This window comes from Elephantulus edwardii, unplaced genomic scaffold (genome assembly GCF_000299155.1).
Source record: "Elephantulus edwardii isolate Elephantulus edwardi_28Jun2011 unplaced genomic scaffold, EleEdw1.0 scaffold00001, whole genome shotgun sequence".
In the NCBI taxonomy this organism is placed as follows: Eukaryota; Metazoa; Chordata; class Mammalia; order Macroscelidea; family Macroscelididae; genus Elephantulus; species Elephantulus edwardii.
Window position 1 is genome coordinate 351,085 of NW_006399751.1, and position 21,558 is coordinate 372,642.

At 43.5% G+C, this 21,558-nt stretch overlaps 1 protein-coding gene across 1 annotated transcript; it reads left to right on the forward strand.

Moving 5' to 3' along the window:
- Positions 1 to 1,315: 1,315 nt before the first annotated feature.
- Positions 1,316 to 20,833, forward strand: MLKL (mixed lineage kinase domain-like). Its single transcript, XM_006878861.1, has 10 exons — positions 1,316 to 1,748; positions 4,861 to 5,041; positions 6,044 to 6,141; positions 7,630 to 7,765; positions 11,495 to 11,576; positions 12,474 to 12,625; positions 12,836 to 12,885; positions 13,164 to 13,304; positions 20,521 to 20,690; positions 20,777 to 20,833. The coding sequence occupies exons 1-10, from the start codon at positions 1,316 to 1,318 to the stop codon at positions 20,831 to 20,833; spliced, it is 1,500 nt and encodes a 499-aa protein (XP_006878923.1).
- The last annotated feature ends 725 nt before the right edge of the window (positions 20,834 to 21,558 follow it).

Sequence of the window (21,558 nt, forward strand, 5' to 3'; positions counted from 1 at the left end):
CAGCGACTGTGGCGGTCCATCTCAGTGAGGGTCTTCCTCTTTTTCTGACTCTACTTCACTAAGTATGATATTCTTCTCCAGGGACGGGTGCCTAACAAAGCCAAGCTATGTGAGACAAAGCCTTAGCACGCTCACTTCCAAGGAGCATTCTTGGGGTGCTTCTGCTAAGATAGATCTGTTCATTCTTCTGACAGTCCAGGACATCGTTCATATCCCTCACCAATCATAATTCAAATGTCTCGTTGGCACAGGATAGAACAGCATTTAGAGCTCTTGTACATAGGGTCGCTATGAGTCGCAAGCGACTCGATGGCACATAACTACAACAACAACGACATGTCTTTTTCGGTCTTCCTTATTCACTGTCCGTTGGGTCAGGTGCGCCTTAGTCTTCAATGTGATGTCTCTGCTTTTTAACACGGTAAAGTGATCATTGGTCGCTAATTTGTTTAGTGCTGTCTGTGGTGAACAGGAGTCTGTGCTCTTGCCTCTGTCAGAAATGGAGACAGGAGAGACTGGGAAGTCCCGTGTCCCAAGGAAAATGGGAGGAAGAATATTTCTTTGTGATTGTAGAGCATATAGGTTCTGTTACTAGGCCACCTCACTTCACTCATTTGAGTCACCTGCCGACCTTTAAATGTATCCTATGCACTGTGCCATATACAGACTAAACAACTAACAGATCCAAACTGTAATGGCCCAAACCTAAAGGAGGTTACCTCTGGTGGCTTAGTGGTAAAGAGGTACACAGCCAACTCAAAGGCTTGTGCTTCAAATCCATTAGCTACTCTGTGGTAGGAAGATAGATAGTCTCCTCCTTTGCCATTTACTGCCTCTGAAAATTCACAGGAGGGTCGGCTACGAATTGGTTCCACCTTGACAGCAAATAACAACAGGCACATTCCTTACTCACTCAACAGTCCACGACAGGTGTCTGTGGTTTCAGGTCTGTGAGTGACTCTCCTCCAGTGATTCAAGGACCCAGGGTCCTGCCATGCTGGGGTTCTGCCTGCCTTACGGCCCCATCATCCTGCACATCTTATACCAGAAGGGGAAAGAGAGTCAAGGCAATCCTACCTAAACTCAAAGCAGTATTTACAACTTCTCCTCATCACTGGTGAGAACTAGTCAAAGGGCCGTAGCTAGCCTCAAAGGGGGCTGGGAGATTTCATCCTAGTTGGGCTGGCACTTCTCAGAACAGATTCAGGAATGAGGGGGAGGCCTCTTTAGGTCTTTAGATCAGACACACTTGGTTCTCCCTTATATCTTCCGGAGATTCTGAGACGTAAAGGAATTCCATCGATTTCTTCCAGGCATGGATACACTGGGACAGATCATCTCCTTAGGCCACCTTGTCTACACACAGTGTGAAGAGATGGAGTACTGCCAGAACCAGTGCCAGCGCTTGGGGGAACGCGTCCGTGGCCTGTTGGTGCCGCTGAAGATGCTCCAGGACCATGGAGAGAAGACGCTGTCCGCCCCGCTAACGGAGGCCCTGCTCCGTTTCCAGACAGTCCTGGAGGAGGCGAAGAAGCGGATGGAAAAATTCAACAATAAATCGCACATCCTCAAGTTCCTAAAGGCGAGGAAAGACAGAATACTCTTCGGTGACGTCAGCAAGAGACTGAGAGATGTCTGCGAGGAGCTCTCGCTGCTGCTGCAGGCTGACCAACGGAGGCTTCTTGTAAACACCTTACATGGGAGATCCTGGCAAAAGGAAGATCTGCAGGATGCAGAGAAAGACAGCCGTATGGTTTTCTTTTTTTGGGGGGGTGGTGTAAAGGAGGGCCAAATGGGTGCACTTTAATCCAACTTTGATTCCCAAAGGAAAAGGAAGGAGGCAAAGGTTTAAGTAGCACTCTGTCCAAGTAGTCAAGCTCCCTGGATGGTACAAATAGTTTGTATGATCTGTTGTTATTGTTGTTAGGTGCCATGGAGTAATATTGTTTTACTCCTAGTGAACTCACAGGACAGAATAGAGCTGTCACGTAGGATTTTCTAGGCTGTAATCTTTACTGGAGCAACTGGCCAGTCACTTAACAGATTTGGGTCCTTGACTTTTGGTTAGCCACTGAATGCTGAACTGTTAGGCTACCAGGGTTCTCATCAACCAGCCACTAAAGGTTTAGTGGCTCGAATGCACCCAAAGGGGCAGAGACAGGACTGGAGATTTGCTTTTGTAAAGATTATACCCAAGAAAACCCCAGGGAGCAGTTTTACATGGTACCACATGGGGTCGCCAAGAATTGGAATCCACTGAGTGGTAACTGGTTATCCACGTGCCCAGAACTCCTGATGTCCATGACTTAGATATGTATGACTCGAAGGCACACAACAACAGTATGGTGGAGGCTGCTGAAATTTGGGGAAGTCAAGGGAGAAAAAGGACTTGATGAGTCTCCTTTGCCTTTGCATCCTCTCTTTGACACGATTCTAGAAGGTGGTTCCTTCAAATTGAAGGGCAGGATTGACCTTTCATAATAGTCAACGTCAGCAGGCCACTTCCTTTTGAAGTGTGTGGCACATTCCTGCCACCAGCAAGATTCACTTCCTGCACTCATATCTACCGACAAATATTTTCCCCCCATTATTTAGTAGAACTACATAGTACCAAATACAAAAGGAACAAAAAGGGCACAGAATGTAAATCTCCCTCTTGACCTTGACCACAATGGGCCTCCCCCAGATGTCTTACCAGTTCGGTAAACAGCCTTCCAGAGATTTAAGTTCATGCATTTTGAAAGTTGCTGACTTTGTTAGCCACTTAGGAGTATACTGATTACTGCATGCTGCTGCTTGCTTTTGACAGGAGTTCATCTGGAATATTGTTTGCTAGAAATATCCAGAGTCATCTGTTTTGTTCAAGACTATGACTGAACCATGTCATATTTAAGTAGCTCCCTATCTGTGGACCTTTCGTTTCCCATTTTTCACTCTTGTAAATAGTGCTGTTAAAGAGATAATTTCTGTCTCTTTCAGCATACTTTCAGGACATTTTCTAGAAGTGGAATTTGTGGATCTAAGTGGCTCAAAGAATAAGCACGTTAAAAATTGTGATAGAGTGTCTCCCCTACAGAGGTTGTACCAATTCCACTTCTACTGCCAATGGGAGACAGTCTTCTTTCTCCAAGACTTCTTTCCATTAGAGACATGCCCAGTTTTAACAATGAATGCCCTACCTCCCAGCAAGCCCTCAGTCTTGGGCAGATGAGTATGGGTGGTCACGCTAAATTAGTTTGTTATCAGTTCTTTTATATATAACAAAGTTCTTACACACGTTTCACACTATCTTTCATTCATTTTGTATTTCACACAATCATTTCCATTCACTATGTTCTATAAAAGTAATCATAATTGAACTATGTCCACCATTACCCTGTCTTTCTAGATCCCTGCCAGATATTTCCCATTTTCTCTACCCACTCCAGTTTGTTATTAATTCCTAAAAAAATATTTCTGAAGGGAGCTCTGGTGGCCTAGTGGCAAGAGGCTGCACTGCAATCCCAGAGGTATGCGGTTCAAATCTACCAGATGCTCTGCTGGAGAAGGAGGGACAATCTCCTCCTGTACCAGTGAGATCTGATTTGACGGTACACACAGAAAAATAATAAAATAAAATTTAAAAAAAGACTTCTGAGCATATAGAGCAATATAGGTTTGATTATGCTATTTTTAAAAACTTTTCTTTCTCATTAGAGCACATAGTCCAGGAGACTTCTCAAGGCACCTGATATGTTATAGTTCAGCTTTCCAGGGTACAGTCTACTACAGCACTTCTGTGTTGACCTAATTCAATGAGTGTACTTCCATATTAACCTACATTTCCGAGACTCCCAAAGCAGCCACTTTTGTGCAATGAGGAAAAAGAAAAAAAAAACCCCAAAACACCATATATAGATATAGATATATAGATATAGATGATATATAGATATAGATATAGATATAGGTACACACACACACACACATATTCCACTGGGAAGTGGAACCCATCTCTTTCACTGCATTTTTTTTCCAAAGCAAGTCACATGGTCAAATGTTACCAAGCATTTCCTGTGTACTTTGAAATCAAAAGCTGGAGAATGGTAATCAGCCACATTCCTGCCACAGTGAATATGGCAGATAAAAACCCAAGTATCCTATTATAGCTTTCATTTGCATTTTCAGTTCTTACTATCTGCTGCTCTTTTTTCTTCAGAAAAGGAAAATCTAGAATCTTTACTGGAAGAGTTGAATGGGATCATGGAAGCCTTGAAGAAATGTAAGTTATCACGTGCCCTGCTGCTTCTGACTGTGCACACTTGAAGTCCAGTCTCCCTAGCCCTGCCCTTGTCCACACTCTGAGCTGGGCAGCTGAAAGGTTTTCTAGATGTGCTTATGGATCTGGTGGTTCTGCTAACCCTACATCTACACCTCTCTGGCAGTTCAAATCCTCCAGTGGCACAAGGGAGAAGGATGGACAATCTTCTCCCACGTGATTTACTGCCTCTGAAACTCAGTGGAGAGTCAGCTATGAGTTGGATCCAAATTGATGGCAATGAGTTGAGTTTATGGCTAATGAGGAGTACAGAGACCTCTGAAATGAGAGGCGAGTGGGGATAGAGATTGAGGGTGGAGATACAAGCAGGATTTGGAGATAGGAACAATGTTCTTGATACACTTCCGTTCAGCCTTTAGCTGTGTCTCTCTCAGTCACTCACAGCCATTGCACCCTCTCCCTCAGATGAGCTGGATGCTCCAGGCCAAGCCAGTTTGGATCCGTGTGGAATGCCTCATTAACATGTCACTAAGAGGCCTCTTCTCAAATGACACATTCCTAGTCTCATTGACCCTTTGTTTCCTTCTTTCTCGGCCTGAGGTTAGACTTGAAGAAACCCATGAAGGAGCTCCCACAAGAACACATCAAGGAGATTAGGAGGGAGGAGCTTTCGGGGTCCCCCTGGATTGAGCTAAGGAAAAGTAAATACAGCACCCTGTATAAAGGAGAGTACTGCAAATGCCCAGTGGCCATCAAAGTGTTCAACAAGTCCCAGGGCAGCAGCAGGTAAGTCGCTTCAGATTGTCCTCTATTTCACTGCTTCCTCATGGCTACCCAGCCCTTGCTGTGTATCCAAAAGTCTTCAAAAGAAGGACCCAAACAGCTACTTGTATACTAGTGTTCATTGCAGTCAACTTTACAAGAGTAAAAAAAAGAAAGGAAATGACCCTAGACCATCAGTAGATGAATGAAGAAAATGTGGTGTGTGCATATAATAAGATTACTATTCAGCCATCAGGATAAATGAGGATCTAATACATGGATAAGCCTTGAAAACCTGATGCTGAGGGAGGCAAGACAGACACAAAAGTATAACTGTCAGATGATCCCTTATTTGAGCACTTACACAAGCTCTGTAGGATACACACAGACCAAAGAAGAGTGCTTGCTGAAAGTGCTTGCAGAGTTTCTGTCTGAAGTGACGAAAAAAAATGTGGAAATAGATCATGGTACCTGGCTGCGCAACATTGTGAATGTGGCTAATGTCTCTAAATTGCAGACATAAGCAGCATTAAAATGTCTAATTTTGTGTTATATAGCTTCTACCCTAATAAAATGATACATATATCTAATAAAGAAAAATATCATTATAAAATCATAAGTACCTCTGCAACAGATGCTTCAAGTCCTCCTCATTTTCAGCAAGTAAAGTTGTATCATCTGCAAAAAAAAAAAAAAAAAAAATCATAAGTACCGTTCTGTAAGGCTGTTTGAAATGCTGAAAACCAATCAGCAAGCCCCATTGTGATCTTTAGAAACTCTTAGGAAGTCACTTTACCTTCTGTTGTGTGAATATATTTAAGTATACCTTGTTTTCAGTAACTAGCTTAGGACACCACCAGCTCTCACCTCTAAAAGATTCTGAAGATATCTCACTTCATACATGTACACACACACACACACACACACACACACACACACACACACACACACACAGGATCACTACTGTCAAAATTCTCCAAGGAATCTTCCAGTTCTTTTTGTTCTTTTGTTTCTCCTCTCTCACAGACATGTGAAGAGTACTTTTCATAATGAGATCAGAACCATGAAAAAATTTGACTCCCCCAACATCCTGCGTGTGTTTGGGATTTGCATTGATGAAACAGGTAAGGGGTGCTTCTGGGATAGATCATGCTTTTAGTGGCTAGATAGTCTGAGTTGTAAAGTGTTATTTTAATTTTTTTTTTGAAAGAGTGGAATCTATAAAGTGTTATCATTTTGACGATTACTTTTTGTATTCAAGGTATATAAGTCCCCATATAAGTCCTCAAGAGAGTAGAGGTGGAGTTGCCAGTCAATCTGTCAGTCGGTTTGCACTTCTCTCCCCCTGGCATTCCACTAGAAGCCGTGTTCAGAAGATTGCCTTGGTGAAGGGCGCATTTTGTTGCTATAAAATAGTATAAAACCTTTTTAAAAATTCTAAAACTGATCTGAACAAGGAATCCAATCCCTTGATCATCATTAATATAGATCTAATCCCAAAACTAAGGAGCCTGGGTTACTTATGGACAAGGAGCTGCACTGTCAACCTAAAGGCATGCAGTTCAAATCCCCCAGTTGCTCCTTCGAAGAAAGATGGTCAGTCTCCTGCCATGCAATTTACTGCCTCTGAAAACCCATTGGAGCGTCAGCTGTGAGTCAGTTCTGACTCAATGGTACATAACAACAACAATCTAAAAACTAAAAACAGAAATATACTCATTTTTTGAGCATACATTTGACTGTGTGAGTCGTAACAAATTATGGATAACATTATGAAGAGTGGTAAATCCAGAACAATTAAAAGATGGGGACATAATGCAACAATGAATGAATGGAAACCCAAAATCTCTGTAAATGTTCATGAAAATTAATAAAATATAATTATAGGGAAAAAAAAGATGGGGACAGACCATTAGATGCATCTTAAGTGGCTGCTCACAAGCTTTTGAGACAGCTGTAACTCACCAAAACAGGATGTGTAACTTCTTTGTGACCCTGAGGTCTCCCAGGTCCTGAGGCTGTGAGACGAGCAACTCAGGGTGTTTGGTTAAGATAAAAATGTTGACATCACTTTGCCACCTGTTTACTTTATGCATGGGTGTATTTACAGCATATACAAATATGCATGCAGAAATGCATGACAAACCCATGATGGTTATAGATGTAGTCTTTTCACCTGTTTCTGTTGTTCATAGTGCCTGTGTGTAATCTACTTGTAGATTAAACTTTGTCTTTCTGAATAGTGCAAGATTATGTATGTTATGAGACTTCTCAGCCCCTGCCTTAGGGGAAGCATCCATTCATACGTTTATTCATTCATTCCACACACATTTATTAAGTTCCTGCTTTTGTAAGTGCAGTGTGAGCAAAGGAGACACATTTCCTGACATCTTGGGTTATGGTTCAGCTGGGAAAGCATTCCTGAAATAACAACTCAACCAGATGTAGATTTAAGAAATGGCAAGTATCAGAAGAAGAAGAGGAAGAGATCCAGGGGTATTTAACCCAATCTGAGAGATGGGGGAGCAAGCTGAATGAGATGGGATAGGGAGGAGGGCAAGGTGGGCCTAAGTAGGACAGGATCTCTCTCTCATCTGACTCTTCTTCCTCAGAGCATCCCACCCAGTTCTGCATTGTCATGGAGCACTGTGAACTGGGGACCCTTCGGGAACTGCTGGATGAGCAACAGAACCTGGACTACGGTGGGCGCATCTTCTTGTGTTTGGAGGCAGCCAAAGGCTTGTACAGGTAACCAGACGGGATGAAAGGGTACCAAAAAGAGCTAGATCAGAATAGCTACCTACTAATGATCTAGACGGAGCTCTGGTGGCTTAGTGGTAAGGAAGTGAGATGCCAACCCGAAGGTATGTGGTTTGAATCCTCCATGGGAGAAAGTCAGGAAGTCTCTTCCTTTGCTATTTATGACCTCTGAAAACCCATTGGAGGGTCAGCCCTGAGTAAGTCCTGACTCAACAACAATGAGGTAAGAGCCTTAGTGCTATTATACTTGAGACTGTAATATTTTTTCTACTTGGCTCTCCCTAAACTGGTTGGTTTTATGATAAATCACTTTAAAGGCTGTAGGGGACATTGCCAGTGGCCATTCGGATGGTATCTAAACCTGGGTACTGCTTTGCAGACCCCTGCCCTACTCTGCACACTTTGCTGCTTCACAGCTCACAGCTACAGCCTCTAAATGGTTATTGGTGGGCACTGCAGCTCCCGTGGCCTTCAGAGAGCTGTAAGTGCCCTAGAGTGTCCCATCCCCCCCAAACCTTACATTGCCAAACTGGTGTGAGTACAAAAGTCCAGATCCTTTCCCTCGAGCTGGACAAACCCAAGATGTAATCATGCTCCCAGGTTCCCTGGGATCCAGCTGAGACTCTGGGACATCCCAGAAACCAGTCCCTGCTCGATTTCTCCTCCACTATGCTTCCTTCACTCCTTCACTGGCTTCTCCTGAGGGCACTTTTCTCAGCAAGTCAGTTGAACCCTAAATCTTTGGGTCACGGTCAGCTTTTGGGAGGAGCTGATCTAGGGAACACTCCCTGACATCCAGTGGGGACCCAGACCTTCCATTCAACCAAAGTACTTGCCTGTAAGTTGATGGGAACCCCAGGCTCACATTCTGTTTCAGCAGAAGGATCCTAAGCCTGTTCCAGCGTGGCCAGGAGGACTTTGGTTTGCCTCGATCGCACACACTCCCCAAGGGCTGTCACCTCCTTGTAGGGTGGACATCTCGGGCTGCATCTTAGCTCCACTGTGTGCTCACTGCACAACTGTCAGATCTTGCACGTGGACTCGCCTGCACCTCCTTTTTCCTGTCTGTCCAAGGATGTTGTTGTTGTTAGGTGCCATCGAGTCAACTCATAACAACTCATAACAACCCTGCAAAAAATCTGAGCTTTGCCCTATCCTGGGCCAGCCTCATGGCCCCTGTCACTCTCAAGCTATTGTGCTTGTCAGTATCTCAACCCATCTCATGGGGAGTTTTCCTCTCTTTTGCTGACTCACTACCTTTCCTAGCATGCTATTACACTTCAAGGACTAGTGTCCCCTGAAAACACGCCCTAAGCAAGTCAGAAGTTTCACCATCCTTGCCTCTAAGGAGCACTCTGGTTGTAACCCAAGATAGTTTTGTTTGGTCTTTATGCAGTCCATGGGATATTCAGTTCTCTTTACCAATGCCACAATTCAAAGGCATCAATTATTCTTATTCACGGTCCAAATTTCAGATGCACAGGAAGCAACTGAAAACACCATGGCTTGAATTAGGCTCACTTTGGTCCTTAAATGGACATCCTGGTTCTCTAGAACTTCAGAGAGCTCCTCGACAGCAGATTCCCCCAGTGCAACATGTCTTTTGATTTCTTGACTGCTGCTACCATGAGTGTTGACATGGATTAAAAGAAAATGAAACTGTTGACAACTTCAATCTTTTCTCCATTTATCAGGACACCTATCGGTCCAGTGGTGAGGATTTTTGTTTTCTTAATGTTGATATGTATCCCACATTGAAAGTGGTCATTGATCTTCTATAGCAAGTGTTCTAAGTTGTCTTCACTTTCTACAAGCAAAACTGTGTTATCTGCATAGTGCAGGTTGTTGATTTGTCTTCTTCCAATCCTGATGCAACATTCTTCGTTATATTGCCCAGCTTCTCAACTTATTTGCTCAGCATACAGATCAAATACGTACGGAGAAAGGATACAACCCTGATGCACACTTTAATTAGTGCATATTTGATGCATTCATTTTAAACCATGCAGTGTCCCCTTGCTAAGATAACTGCTCCTTGGTTTTGCCTGAGCCCAATTAAGTGTTCTGGGATTCTCTTTCTTGGTTATGTTAGCTATAATTTCATAGATGATCCACACAGTCAAATGTCTTAGCATAGTCAATAGTTAGTTTTCCAGTTAGCTTCCTTTTGAAATATTTTGCCCAGCTCTCTTACCTCAGCATTGCTTCCCTGTTTTGCTTTTTATTCCAATGCAAGTTTTAGAGTCTCTTCTGGCATCCATTTTTGTAATTTCTTTCTTCCTTGTTTTTTTTTCCTTCTTTTTTCTTCCTTGTTTTTTATGCCCTCTTGCTTTTGTCATGGATGATATCCTTGATGTCATTCTAAACTCCTCTGGCCTTTGGTCATTAGTGTCCAATGCATCAAATCTGTTCTAAGATGGTTTTTAAATTCAGTTGAGATACACTCAAAGCTATACTTTGGTTCTTGTGGACTTGATTTTAACTTTGAACTTGCATAGGAGTAGTCAGTGGTCTGTTCCACAGGCAGCCCCTGGCCTGGTTTTAACTGCTGATATTGAGCTTCTCCAACATCTCTTTCCATAGATGTAGGCAATCTGATTCCTGTGTAATCCATCAGGTAAAGTCCATGTATATAGTTGCCATTTATGTTTTTTTTTAAAAGAGTATTTGCAATGAATAAATATTCATTGTACAAAGTTCTATCATTTGATCTCCAGCCTCATTTCTAACACCAAGGCCATATTTTCCAACTAACAGTCTTTCTGTGTTTCCAATTTTTGCATTCCAGTCACCAGTTATTATTAATGTATCTTGATTGCATGTCTGATCAATTTCAAACTGCAATAGTTGGTAGATATCCTTAATTTCGTCATCTCTGGCTTTCGTGATTGGTGTGTATATTTTAAAATAATTGTATTAACAGGACTGTTTTGTATGCATATTGACAGGATCCTATGAGTCACAGAATTGTACTTCAGGAGAGAATCTTGAAATGCTCTTTTAATCATGAATGCCACACCATTTCTTTCAATGTGTAATTTCTAGCATAGCAGATCATGTGATTATCTGATTAAAATTAGTCAATACCAGTCCATTTTTATCTTTATGTGTTCCATTTCACTTCTGACAACTTCCAATTTTTCTAGATTCAAGCCTCTCACATTCCATGTTCCAATAATTAATGGCTGCCTGAAGCTGTCTCTCCTCATTCTGAGTCTCGCCACATGAGCAAATGTAGGTTCTCCACTGGGTGGAAGCCTCACTCCATCCACATCATTACAGCAGGCTCTACTCAGAGCTCTTCCCCAGTCACCGTTTAACACATTGCCACAAATGATGGCAAAATGTGTTTCTAAGCAAGGTCGTCAATTTAAAAGTGTGTGGCAACGTGTTAACTACCTTCCAACCTTATCTTCTGGCACTTTATCCAGCAGTGTTCTTCCACTGTTCATAGAGTTTACGAAGGCTCTTTATCTCAGACATGGATGTCCAGTCCTTCTTCTCAGCCTGGAAACTCCTCTGCAACCTGTCCACCATGGGTGACCTTTCCAGCATTTGAAATATCAGCTTCTAGCATCACAACAACACAAAAGCCACCACAGGATACCACTCCATAAGGAAGGCATGGTTGTGGCAGTCTTATCATCCACAGAGTCAGAGTCCCTAAGAGGATTTCCGTAAAGGGCGTTAAATGCTTTCCCCCTTTGGTTCTTCTAGTCTGCACCACTCCGAAGACCCTGAATTACACAGGAACATTAGCAGCTCCAGCTTCCTGGTCGCTGAAGGCTACCACGTGAAGGTGAGTGAGCCTTGGGGTGGGGGTGGGGGGGCCATGGAGCCAATCCTGTGCATATAAAAGGGAGCTCTGGTGGCTGAGTGGTAAGCAGTTGTGCTGTAATCTCAAAGGAGTGAACCCCAAAGGTTTGTAATCTCAAAGGTGTGAATTCACCAGCTGCTGCATGGAAGAAAGATGGCCTGTCTCCTCCCGTTTGATTTACTGTCTCTGAAAACCTGCTGGAAGGTCAGCTACGAGTCAACTCTGACTCAGTGGCACACATAACAGTGACAGTGTGGATCAAAGGCATTTTTATACGATCGCCTGTTAATGAGATCTGTGGCCTAGCATGATACATGTCTGACAGCGAACTGAAAGATCAGCCGTTCACATCCACTCCACAGGGGAAAGAGAAGCCATCTCTTCCTTTTCCTTCTGTAAAGATTCACAGTCTCAGCACTCCAGTGGAGGCTCGCTATCAGTCACAATCTACTCAGCAGAAGTGGGTTTGGCCGTCTGGGTTTGGGAGTCTATTAAGTGTGCAGCAGCAATTTTAAAAAGTTTGACACAGTGTGAGAATGGCCAGAATGGGCTACAGAGACACATAGTGAGCATACGCTGTCAGAAAAATGACACTCACAGGGTTGCTGGACACAGGATTGCCACAGACGTTCAACCTGTTAAAAACCCACAGTCTCTGCGGAGCGCAATCAGAGACGTGCATCTAGAAATCTCTTTGTGTTTCTCTTCTGCACTGCTCTGTAATCAGTTGAACACATAATAGCAGTATCAGCTACACAACTAGAAGACATCACTGAGAATAAATTCCTAAGGTAAGAGAACACAGGTAGCATTAACCTCTGCCATCCATCCTACCTCCAGCCCCAAATGTTCTAAGTCCCAAGTCCCCTCTCTATTTAGCTTGCAGGTTTTGAATTGAGCAAAACACAGACTTCCATCAGTCGGGAAGCTAAGGAGAAAAGAGCAGAGCCCGTCAGTTATGCTGCCTACATCTCACCTCAGGGACTGAAAAATGTGTTTCATAAATATGATGTGAAAGCTGAAATATACAGGTAGGTACATGCATGTCCTCTCTATGGTTTCCAAGGCAGATGAAGAGGATGTGAAAGTTCAAGTCTAACTCCACCTACGGAGAATAGTTTAATGCCTATTGAAACAATGGGGTGACAATTAACTAATTCATGGAATCTCCTGAAAGTTCCAGAGGGGTGTGGGAAAAGGAAAGTTTGTTATGGTTATTCTGTTTCCTGGTTTGCTTTTAGCTTTGGAATTGTCCTCTGGGAAATCACCACTGGGAAGATCCCGTTTAAAGGTGAGGAGTGTGAAAGCTGGGTCAGAGCTTGGACGAGGTCCCTCCCAGTGGATTAACAGTTCCTCACCAAGGCTTCCAGGAAGTTCTGTTCTCTAATAGGGACACTCCCTCCTTGTGCTGGCCAGTGGGATCACTGAAGTTCTGCTGCTTTTCCAGTACTAAAAATCTTTAATTCTGAGACACATACCTATTCTCCCCACCCCTCCATCAGCATCCAAAGTGACATATGCATGCCAGAGCTGGTTTTTAAACCTCTCACCCTGTCATTCCCATACAAGGTTATGATTCTAGAAAGATCTTCGAGCTGGCGCAGTCAGAATGGTACCAGGAGCCTCTGGGGAAGGACTGTCCTCCAGGCCTGCAGGAGGTCGTTGATGAATGCAGAGCCTATGAGCCTTCCAGGCGACCCTCTGTGGATGGTAGGTATCATTTTGGTCTTTTCATATTCCAGCTCCGAAGCTCTGAGAATCCTGGGTGACACCAGAAGTGATTTTTGCACCCCATTTGGTAACAAGCAGTAAAATATACATGTACAGTGTAAAAGAGTCAGGAGCATAGGAATGGCCTTATCCACTAATTCCACAAGGGGAAACTGTCCCCGTCATCAGCATCTTCTCCTTGCCTTGTCTAACTTTCTATTTGTTTATTCACAGAAATCATAAAGAAACTATCTTTCTTTAAGAACAATGAAACAGAAACCTAAACCAGCAAGTCTTTGGACAAGAACGTGAGAGGCTCGAGTCTAACATCGCTCTGTCTGCATATGCATTGAGTTATTTAGGTTCCTGAAAGACAGCACTTCTCTGCTATAAAGAAAACACAAATCCATTCATACACAGCATATCCCATGCAAATGTTATTTCCAAGAATGTGCTTCAATAACCATGCTAGATGCTTTGCAAAGCTCTTTTCTAGCCACACCCATTGCAATGGTGGGGCTAGGGAGAGGTTCTGCCATAAAGCGGTGGTCTGTTCCCTTACCATTTGAACTGGGCTAGCATCATGACTCTAATTATAGCCTATACTTAGCTTAAACTCTGCCATCTATTAACATCTGGTGATTGTTAACCATTCCTGTGATAAGTCATTATCAAGACTAACTTCCTTAAAACCAGGTCTGAAGTGAAACCATTTCCTAGAGTAACTTCCTTCATAATTATTTAAAAACTAAAGACGTTTGAATCAGTTCCTGGAGGACAGGCAGAAACACTATTTGTAACTGAGGACTGACTTTCCTAGACAAGAAGTGAGGCTATCTACGAGACAGGAGAAGTCAAACCGGAGATCCTGGACACAGCATATGCACTCCATCCCATAATAAGTGATGCCTCTCTAGGGAGTTCTGGTGGCCTAATGGCACTACAATCCCAGAGGTGAGTGTTTCGAATCCACCATATGCTCTGCTGGAGAAGGAGGGGCAATCTCCTCCTGTACTAGTCAGATCCGAATTGATGGTACACACACACACAAAATAATAAAATTAAATTAAAAAGAAATTTTTAAAAATAAGTGATGCCTCTGGACCCAGATGCTTCTGCAACAATGTCGATCTTGAAGAACCAGCGTTGAGCACTTCATTATCATAACTCCTATTATACCAAACATTTTCTGGAATTCCCCATTTTCCTTTATGAATAATCACGAAACTCCTGCTCACCTAAACCTTGGTTGTTGTTGTTGTTATGGGCCATCGAGTCGCTTGAGACTCATAGCGACCCTGTGCACAAGAGCTCCAAACGCTGTTCTATCCTGTGCCAAACTCGCCGTCTCAACCGCAGTTATTCCACCACTCCAGTCACAGAATCGATCCATCTCATCAAAGGTCTTCCTCTCCTTCGCTGCCCCTCCACTCTGCCAAACATGATGTCCCTCTCCAAGGACCAGTCCCTCCTTGCAACATGCTCAAAGTATGTCAGACGAAGCTTCAGAATCCTTGATAAATTTAAGAAACCTTTATAAATTTAAAAAAAAATTGTTTTGTTCAGTGAGCTGTGGGCTAGTGTTGCTTCATCCTTCCACATCTGTAGTTTCGCTTTGTAAAGTCTTTTCCCTAAGAACTCTCTTTGCTTGCATAAAACCCCCTAGATTCCTGTCTGTTATTCAGCAAGAGAAAGAACCCAAATTTAAGGATTATATCATCATCATTTTCTTAGGGAGCACATTTAAGGGGTACTCTGGCAACAGAGAGTCAAGGATTTCCCCTCAAATTGGACACTAAGCACTTTCTCCTACAGCCATTAACCTGGATTTTGATTTCTAGTCTCCAAAACTACGAAAAAATGTATTTCTGCTCCTAAAATCTGCCTACTTGTGATATTTCTGTTATAGCACACTATGAGTTGTATAGTCATTATTCGGCCAATTGAAAGAAGCACAAGCTGCTCTCATTTGGATACCCAAGGCCTCCTGTCTCAGATCCTGACATGATATTCCAGGCTGAGGTCCCAGGACTCTACCAGAGATTACAAACTAATCCTTGCAAGGTTTGAGGGGACCTAAATGACTGAGTTGGGCCAAGAGTGGGCTTCAGTAAACACATGAGCTTTGTTAAAAGCAGCCTCTGATCATCTCCAGCTAATAGCATACCTCATACTGCACTTTGAAGATGTTGGTTTCTTTGGTTTTGTTTCTTTTTGCAAACTGAAGGTTTATGGCAACTCTGTGTCAAGCAAGTCTATTAATGTCATTCCCCCCAGCTGCTCATGCTTCATGTCTGTCTCATGTGAGTCATCTTCTCCATGATTCAAACCTTTTTCATAATACTGTTGCATACTTAATGGACTACATTTTAGTGTAAACAAAACTTGCACACACTGAGAAACAAGAATATTTGTGTGACTCTCTGTATTGCAATGGTCTGGAACCTGACCTACAATATCTCTGAAACTTGTGTGTATTTTTACCATGTAGAAATGGAATCCAAAGATTTTAGGACTTTGTATTGTTGTGGGGGAAAAGAAACTTATATTTTTCTTATACATTCTTTGTATTTTTAAAGACTGGAATATCAATAAAAAATTATTTGAATGTTTTGTTATGTGTCAAGTCAGTTCTGGCTCAAGGTGACCCTCGGTACACAGGTGGAAACCTTGCTTAATCCTGCATCATCCTCTAGTCTTTGTTGCCTTCAAGTGTTTTAGTGAAGCCACTGAGTCGATCCATCTACTTAACGCTCTTCCTCTTTCACTGACTCTCTACTTTTCCCAGCATGATGATGTCCTTCAAGGATTGACGCCTTCTGACAAAATGCCCAAAGTATGTGAACATTTTTGGTCACAAGCTAAAGTTTCACCATCTTTGCCTCCAAGGAACACACTTGTTGCATTTCCTCCAAGACAAACGTGTCTGTTCTTTTGGATTCTCCAATTGTGCTGCTGTGCCTACTCAAGTTAAACCTGGTAGAATGGTGAAACTAGCCAATTCCCTTGTAGATAGAACGTTGTTGTTAGGTGCCATCAAATGACTTCAAGTCATAGGGACCGTATGACAACATATCTGAACACTGCCCTTTCCTGCACCATCTTCATGATCTATGTCATGTTCAAGTCCATTGTGGTTGTCACTGTGTCCCTCCATCTGGTGTAACAATCCTCTCGCTGACCCTCCACCTTTCTAAGCATGGTGCCTCTCTCCAAGGAATAGCCTCTCCTAGCAACATGCTGAAAGCATGTGAGAAAGCTTTATCAGCATTGCCTCCAACAAGCACCCTGGCTGTACCTTCTCCAACACATATCTGCTTATTCTTTGGCAGTTCAGCACTTAACTCCAATACATAGTTCAAAGGCATCAATTCTTCTGTCATACTCACTCACTGTCCCGCTCTCAGATGCATAGCAAGTGATCGAAAAGACCATGACTTGAGTCAAGCGCACCTTACTCCCCAAACTGACATCATTGCTCCTCAATAACATGGAAAGTTCTCTGACTGCAGACTTTCCCAGTGCAACATGTCTCCTGACTTTTTGACTGCTCGTACCAAGTATATATTGATTGAGGATGCAAGCAAGATAAGGTTGTTTACTGTTTCAGTCTTTTCTCCAGCTATCATGATATTGTCCAGTGGTGAGGATTTTTGTTTTCTTGATGTTGAAATGCAGTCCATATTGAAAGCTGCGGTTTCTGATCTTTGGCAGCAAGTGCCTCAAGTCCTTTTTACTTTCAGCAAATAACAATGTGTCATCCGCATAACAAAGGTTATTGATGAGTCCTCTTCCAATATTGAGGCTATGTTCTTTTTCATGGAATCCGTGACATCAGACTTTCCCAATGCAATTTGTCTTCTGATCTCCTGACTGCTGGTGCCAAGAGTGTTGATTGTGGATGGATCCAAGCAAGCTGAAGCTCTCAGCAACCTCAGTCTCTGTCCATTATGAAGCTGTCCATTGGTGCAGTGGTGAGAATGTTGTTGTTGTTATGTGCCATCGAGTCGCTTGCAACTCATAGTGACCCTATGTACAACAGCCCTAAACTCTACTCTGTCCTGTGCCAATCACACTGTCTCTGATACACCCATCCTGATTACCCCAGTCAGTGAATCAATCTACCTCATAGAGGGCCTTCCCCTCCTGCGCTGTCTCTCCACCCTCCCAAGCATGATGTCCTTCTCCAAGGACCGGTCCCTTCTTACAACATGTACAAAGTATGTTAGACAGACCCTCAGAATCGTTGCCTCCAGGGAGCCACCCAGTTTAACCCTTTCCAGGATGAATTTGTTTGTTTTCGTAGCAGTCCATGGTACCCTCAATACTCTTCTCCAGCACCACAGCTCAAAGGCATCAATTCTCCTTCTATCCTCCTTTGTCACTGTCCAAATCTCTGATGCATAACAAGTGATATCAAAGTCTCTGGCCTGTATCAGACGCAGCTTAGTCTCCAGAGAGACACCATTGCTCTTCAGTACTTTGGAGAGGTCCCTAACAGCAGACTTTCCTGTGGCAATACGTCTTTTAATTTCCTGGCTACTGGTACCGAGAGTGTTGACTGTGGAGCCAAGCAAACTGAAGCTGTGAACAATCTCAATCTCTTCTGTTCAATAATTTCCTCATTCTGTTGAATCATCACGTTTCTTGGGAAGAGAAATAAATATGGATCTCTTCCAGTCAGGCCACTGTCCTCCAAATTTCCTGGCATAGACTTGTGAGACTTCTAGGGCTGCATCTGTCATTTGAAGCATGTCAACTGGTATTCCATCAATTCCTGGGACCATATTTTATTTCCAATGCCTTCAGTACAGCTTGAACTTCTTCATTCATTATCATTATCCACTTTGAATCAGACAATCACATGGTATATTATGCCAGGATGAAGAACAGAGGAAGAATGTTGCTGCATTCATAGTTAAAAAGACAATTTCACAGGATATGAACAGACACTTCATCAAAGATGACATTCTGATGGCTAACAAGCACATGAAGAAATGTTCAAAATCCCTAGCTCTAAGAGATATGCAAATCAAAACAACTATGAGATATCATCTCACTCCAGTCAGAATAGCAAAATTTAACAGAACAGCAAGCAAAAAATGCTGGCGAGGTTGTGGAGAAACTGGAACACTTATTCACTGTTGGTGGGAGTGTAAAATGGTGCAAGCATTGTGGAAGGCGGTATGGCGCTTTCTCAAAAAGCTGCAAATAGAGACATCATTTGACCCAGCAATTCCACTACTGGGAATATACCTCAAAGAGACCATAACTGACATCCAAGCAGATATATGCACACCCATGTTTATTGCAGCTCTGTTCACAATAGCAAGGAGTTGAACAAATGGATAGAGAAGCTGTGGTATATTCACACAATGGAATACTACGCTGCATTGGAAAAACAAGGAGCTCATGCAATAGTATTCAAAATGGGTGACCCTGGAGGACATTATGCTGAGTGAAGTATCTCAGTCACAAAAGGACAAATACTGCATGGGGCCACTGTTGTAAAGCAGGACTGACCTCGGGGTTGGGAGGAGACTAAGATGGGTTCAATAATGTATAGTGCACTAAAACAGATGAGGGAGAAAACTATTTAAAAGGGATATGTGATTAGGTATTTTTGTCATGACAGGAGTCCAGAGCGAAGGCTGCATACTGGAGTGGACCTGGGAGAGGGATTGTAATGAAATAATTTTTCTTTTACTTTTCCAAGAGGGTAGTGTACTAGGGGCTAGGGTTGGGAGGGGAGAAAAGTGCAACAGTGAATGAATGAATGGAAATTAAAAAAAAAAACACAATAAAGATGGCGAGGCTTTTTCTCAAAAAAAATTTTTGGAATGAAAAAAAGGAAAAAGAAAAGGTTTGAAGCATGTAACACCCATGATCAAAGATCAGATGCGTTGTGAGAGGACATCAAGGATATCATTCATGAAGAAAAAAACCAAAGCAGATGTCAAGAGACCCAGAGGACTGCACTAGAATGCAGAGATAACAAAACAAAGGAAGAGATGCTTAAGTAAAAGAGCTGAACAGAAGATTTCAAAGACCAACTCGAGAAGACAAAGAGAAACATAATGGAAAGTGCAGAGACCTAGAATTGGAGAATAAAGTGGGAAGTACTCGCTTGACATTTCTGTAGCTGAAAGAACTGAAAAACTGAAATAAATTCAAGCCATATGAAATACTGAGAGATGTCATGGGCACAATCTTGAATGATCCAATAAGCATGAAAAGGCGGAAAGGACGCACAGAATCATATAAATAAAGATTTGACTGGGATCGAAATATTTCAGGAAATACAGAGGTAATAAAGGAAGATGTGCCTTGTCTGGTAGCCGGAAATTCATTGCAATGTGGGCAAATTCTTCCACGTGAGATATTGGGAACTGTCTAATCCTTCTTAGAGACTTTGGAATTCCAAGGACAATATTTTTAATTTACCCAATTAGCCACTGTCTGCATAAAAATAGGTAACTTCACTAACATGTTGGCGAGAAGGTGCAGAAACCAAAGTTTTAATATTTTCATCTGTGTTTTGCAATAGGCCTAGAAAACTTTCTCACAACTTCCTCCCGCCAGAAAGTTCAAAAAAGAGACCGCTAAAAACTTGACCTACCGCTCTTTTTTTCACCAGCTCCGCACGACGTGAGTGACATAGACCTCTACCAATTGTATCAGACTTCCTTGAGCGTGTTCCCGCTTGCTTGTTGTTATCGAAGAATCAGCCAATCAGAGCGCCTCTAGTGGAAGCGCCTCTAATATAGAGAATGGAGGCGTAAATGAATATTGGCCAATAGGAACAAAGGTATGAGTGGCATTGTCTTCGACCGATTGTACGTCGCTTCCTTGAGCTTCCGGTTTACGAAGCTTCAGCCAACCAGTGCGCCTCACAGTGGTTGAGCGACCAATGAAAGAAAAAGAATTATTATTGGGTACCGGCTGGCCAATCGGAGCAGGGCATCCCCGCGGCTCGGGCGGGGAGCTTGAGCTGCAGGGCAGGTTTCCGTTTTGCGCTGTGAGGTCCTACTCGGCTGAAGTTAGTTAGCATTTGCAACGTGACTCGCTGGCGAGCCTCGACCTTATGGCTTCAGGTGAGGTCGGCGTTTGCCTCTCCCCTGACTTTGGCCCGCTGGCTCCGGAAAGAGCTCCTTCGGGTTTAGACCGTGAATACGGGGCCTAGAACCGCCTCACGCGCTCGCTTCGTGCCACCTAGAAATCGGCCACTTGAGCAGCCTCAACGGTCCGGGCAGAGAGGTGCCCAAACGCCCGCTTCTTGTGGGTTGCTGGGGAGACACCGGAGGTTGGGATGAGAAGGCGACGAGGGAAGGGAATTTGGGGCGATCCCCGGAAGTGTCCCAGTGCCCAGACCCCCAGACTCCGTTTGTAAAGAATGCCTCACAAGCCCTGAAGCAACTTAAATTCAAAGGTTTTGAACTCCTTGCGATATCTTCTCCTCTTGCTTCTTGAAGGCCTGCACCCCAGAGCGTGCGGGCGATGGTTACAATCACGGGGACCAAGCCTTGTAAGCGGATAGATCGGAAGTTAAGGTTGTAAACCTCAGCCTGCTTTTCGGTGGCTTTCGAGCACCAGCTCCCCTAAGGCTTGGGGTGACCAGCGCCTTGGATCTTATTCTGGGTACTCCTGCGTTGTCCACGGGTCAGAGGGGTCCGCCTCCGCATGCTTGCGGGAAGCTCTGCAGCTCAACAGCGAGGTTCCATGGAACTCTCTTGCGATCTTGGAAATTGACTCAGTCCACGATGCTCAGTGCGTTAGAGAGAGTTTCATTAGACTCAATAATTGCAAGCCGCGGTTAGTGCGAGTATAACTCCGCCCCCGACCCCCATTAGTTTCTAGAAAGTTGGTTTGGCAGACTTTTTAAGAAATCGCTTGGCCCACTGGTGGTCTCAAACCTGGGTTTGGAAACGTGGTTCATGGGCCCTAGAAGCACTTAGGCAAGATTTCAACATCATTGAGAGCGGAAGTGAGATTTGGAGAAGCAAGTGATTGCTTTCTTGGGTACAGAATTCCTGGTTTCATCTATAGGGTTGGAACTAGGGGCAATTGCTTGTCTGTCACGTCCCTGCCAAGTCAGCACTGACCCTTTGCTAACTGTCCAGCTGGTTTTCAGAGGCTGGACATGGCCAGCGAGGAGATGGCCATCTTTGTCCCGCAGAGCAGCTGGTGGATTCCAACCTTATACCTTGGAGTTAACAGTGCATCTCCTTAACCACTAGGCCATCAGAGTGCCCCA

Bases quoted from the DNA above. Each gene is read 5' to 3' on its own strand.
- MLKL (XM_006878861.1), top strand. From the start codon at position 1,316: ATGGATACACTGGGACAGATCATCTCCTTAGGCCACCTTGTCTACACA. The intron at 5,042-6,043 runs GTAAGTCGCTTC...CCTCTCTCACAG, and splicing joins AAGTCCCAGGGCAGCAGCAG to ACATGTGAAGAGTACTTTTC. The intron at 13,305-20,520 runs GTAGGTATCATT...CGTGCCACCTAG, and splicing joins CAGGCGACCCTCTGTGGATG to AAATCGGCCACTTGAGCAGC.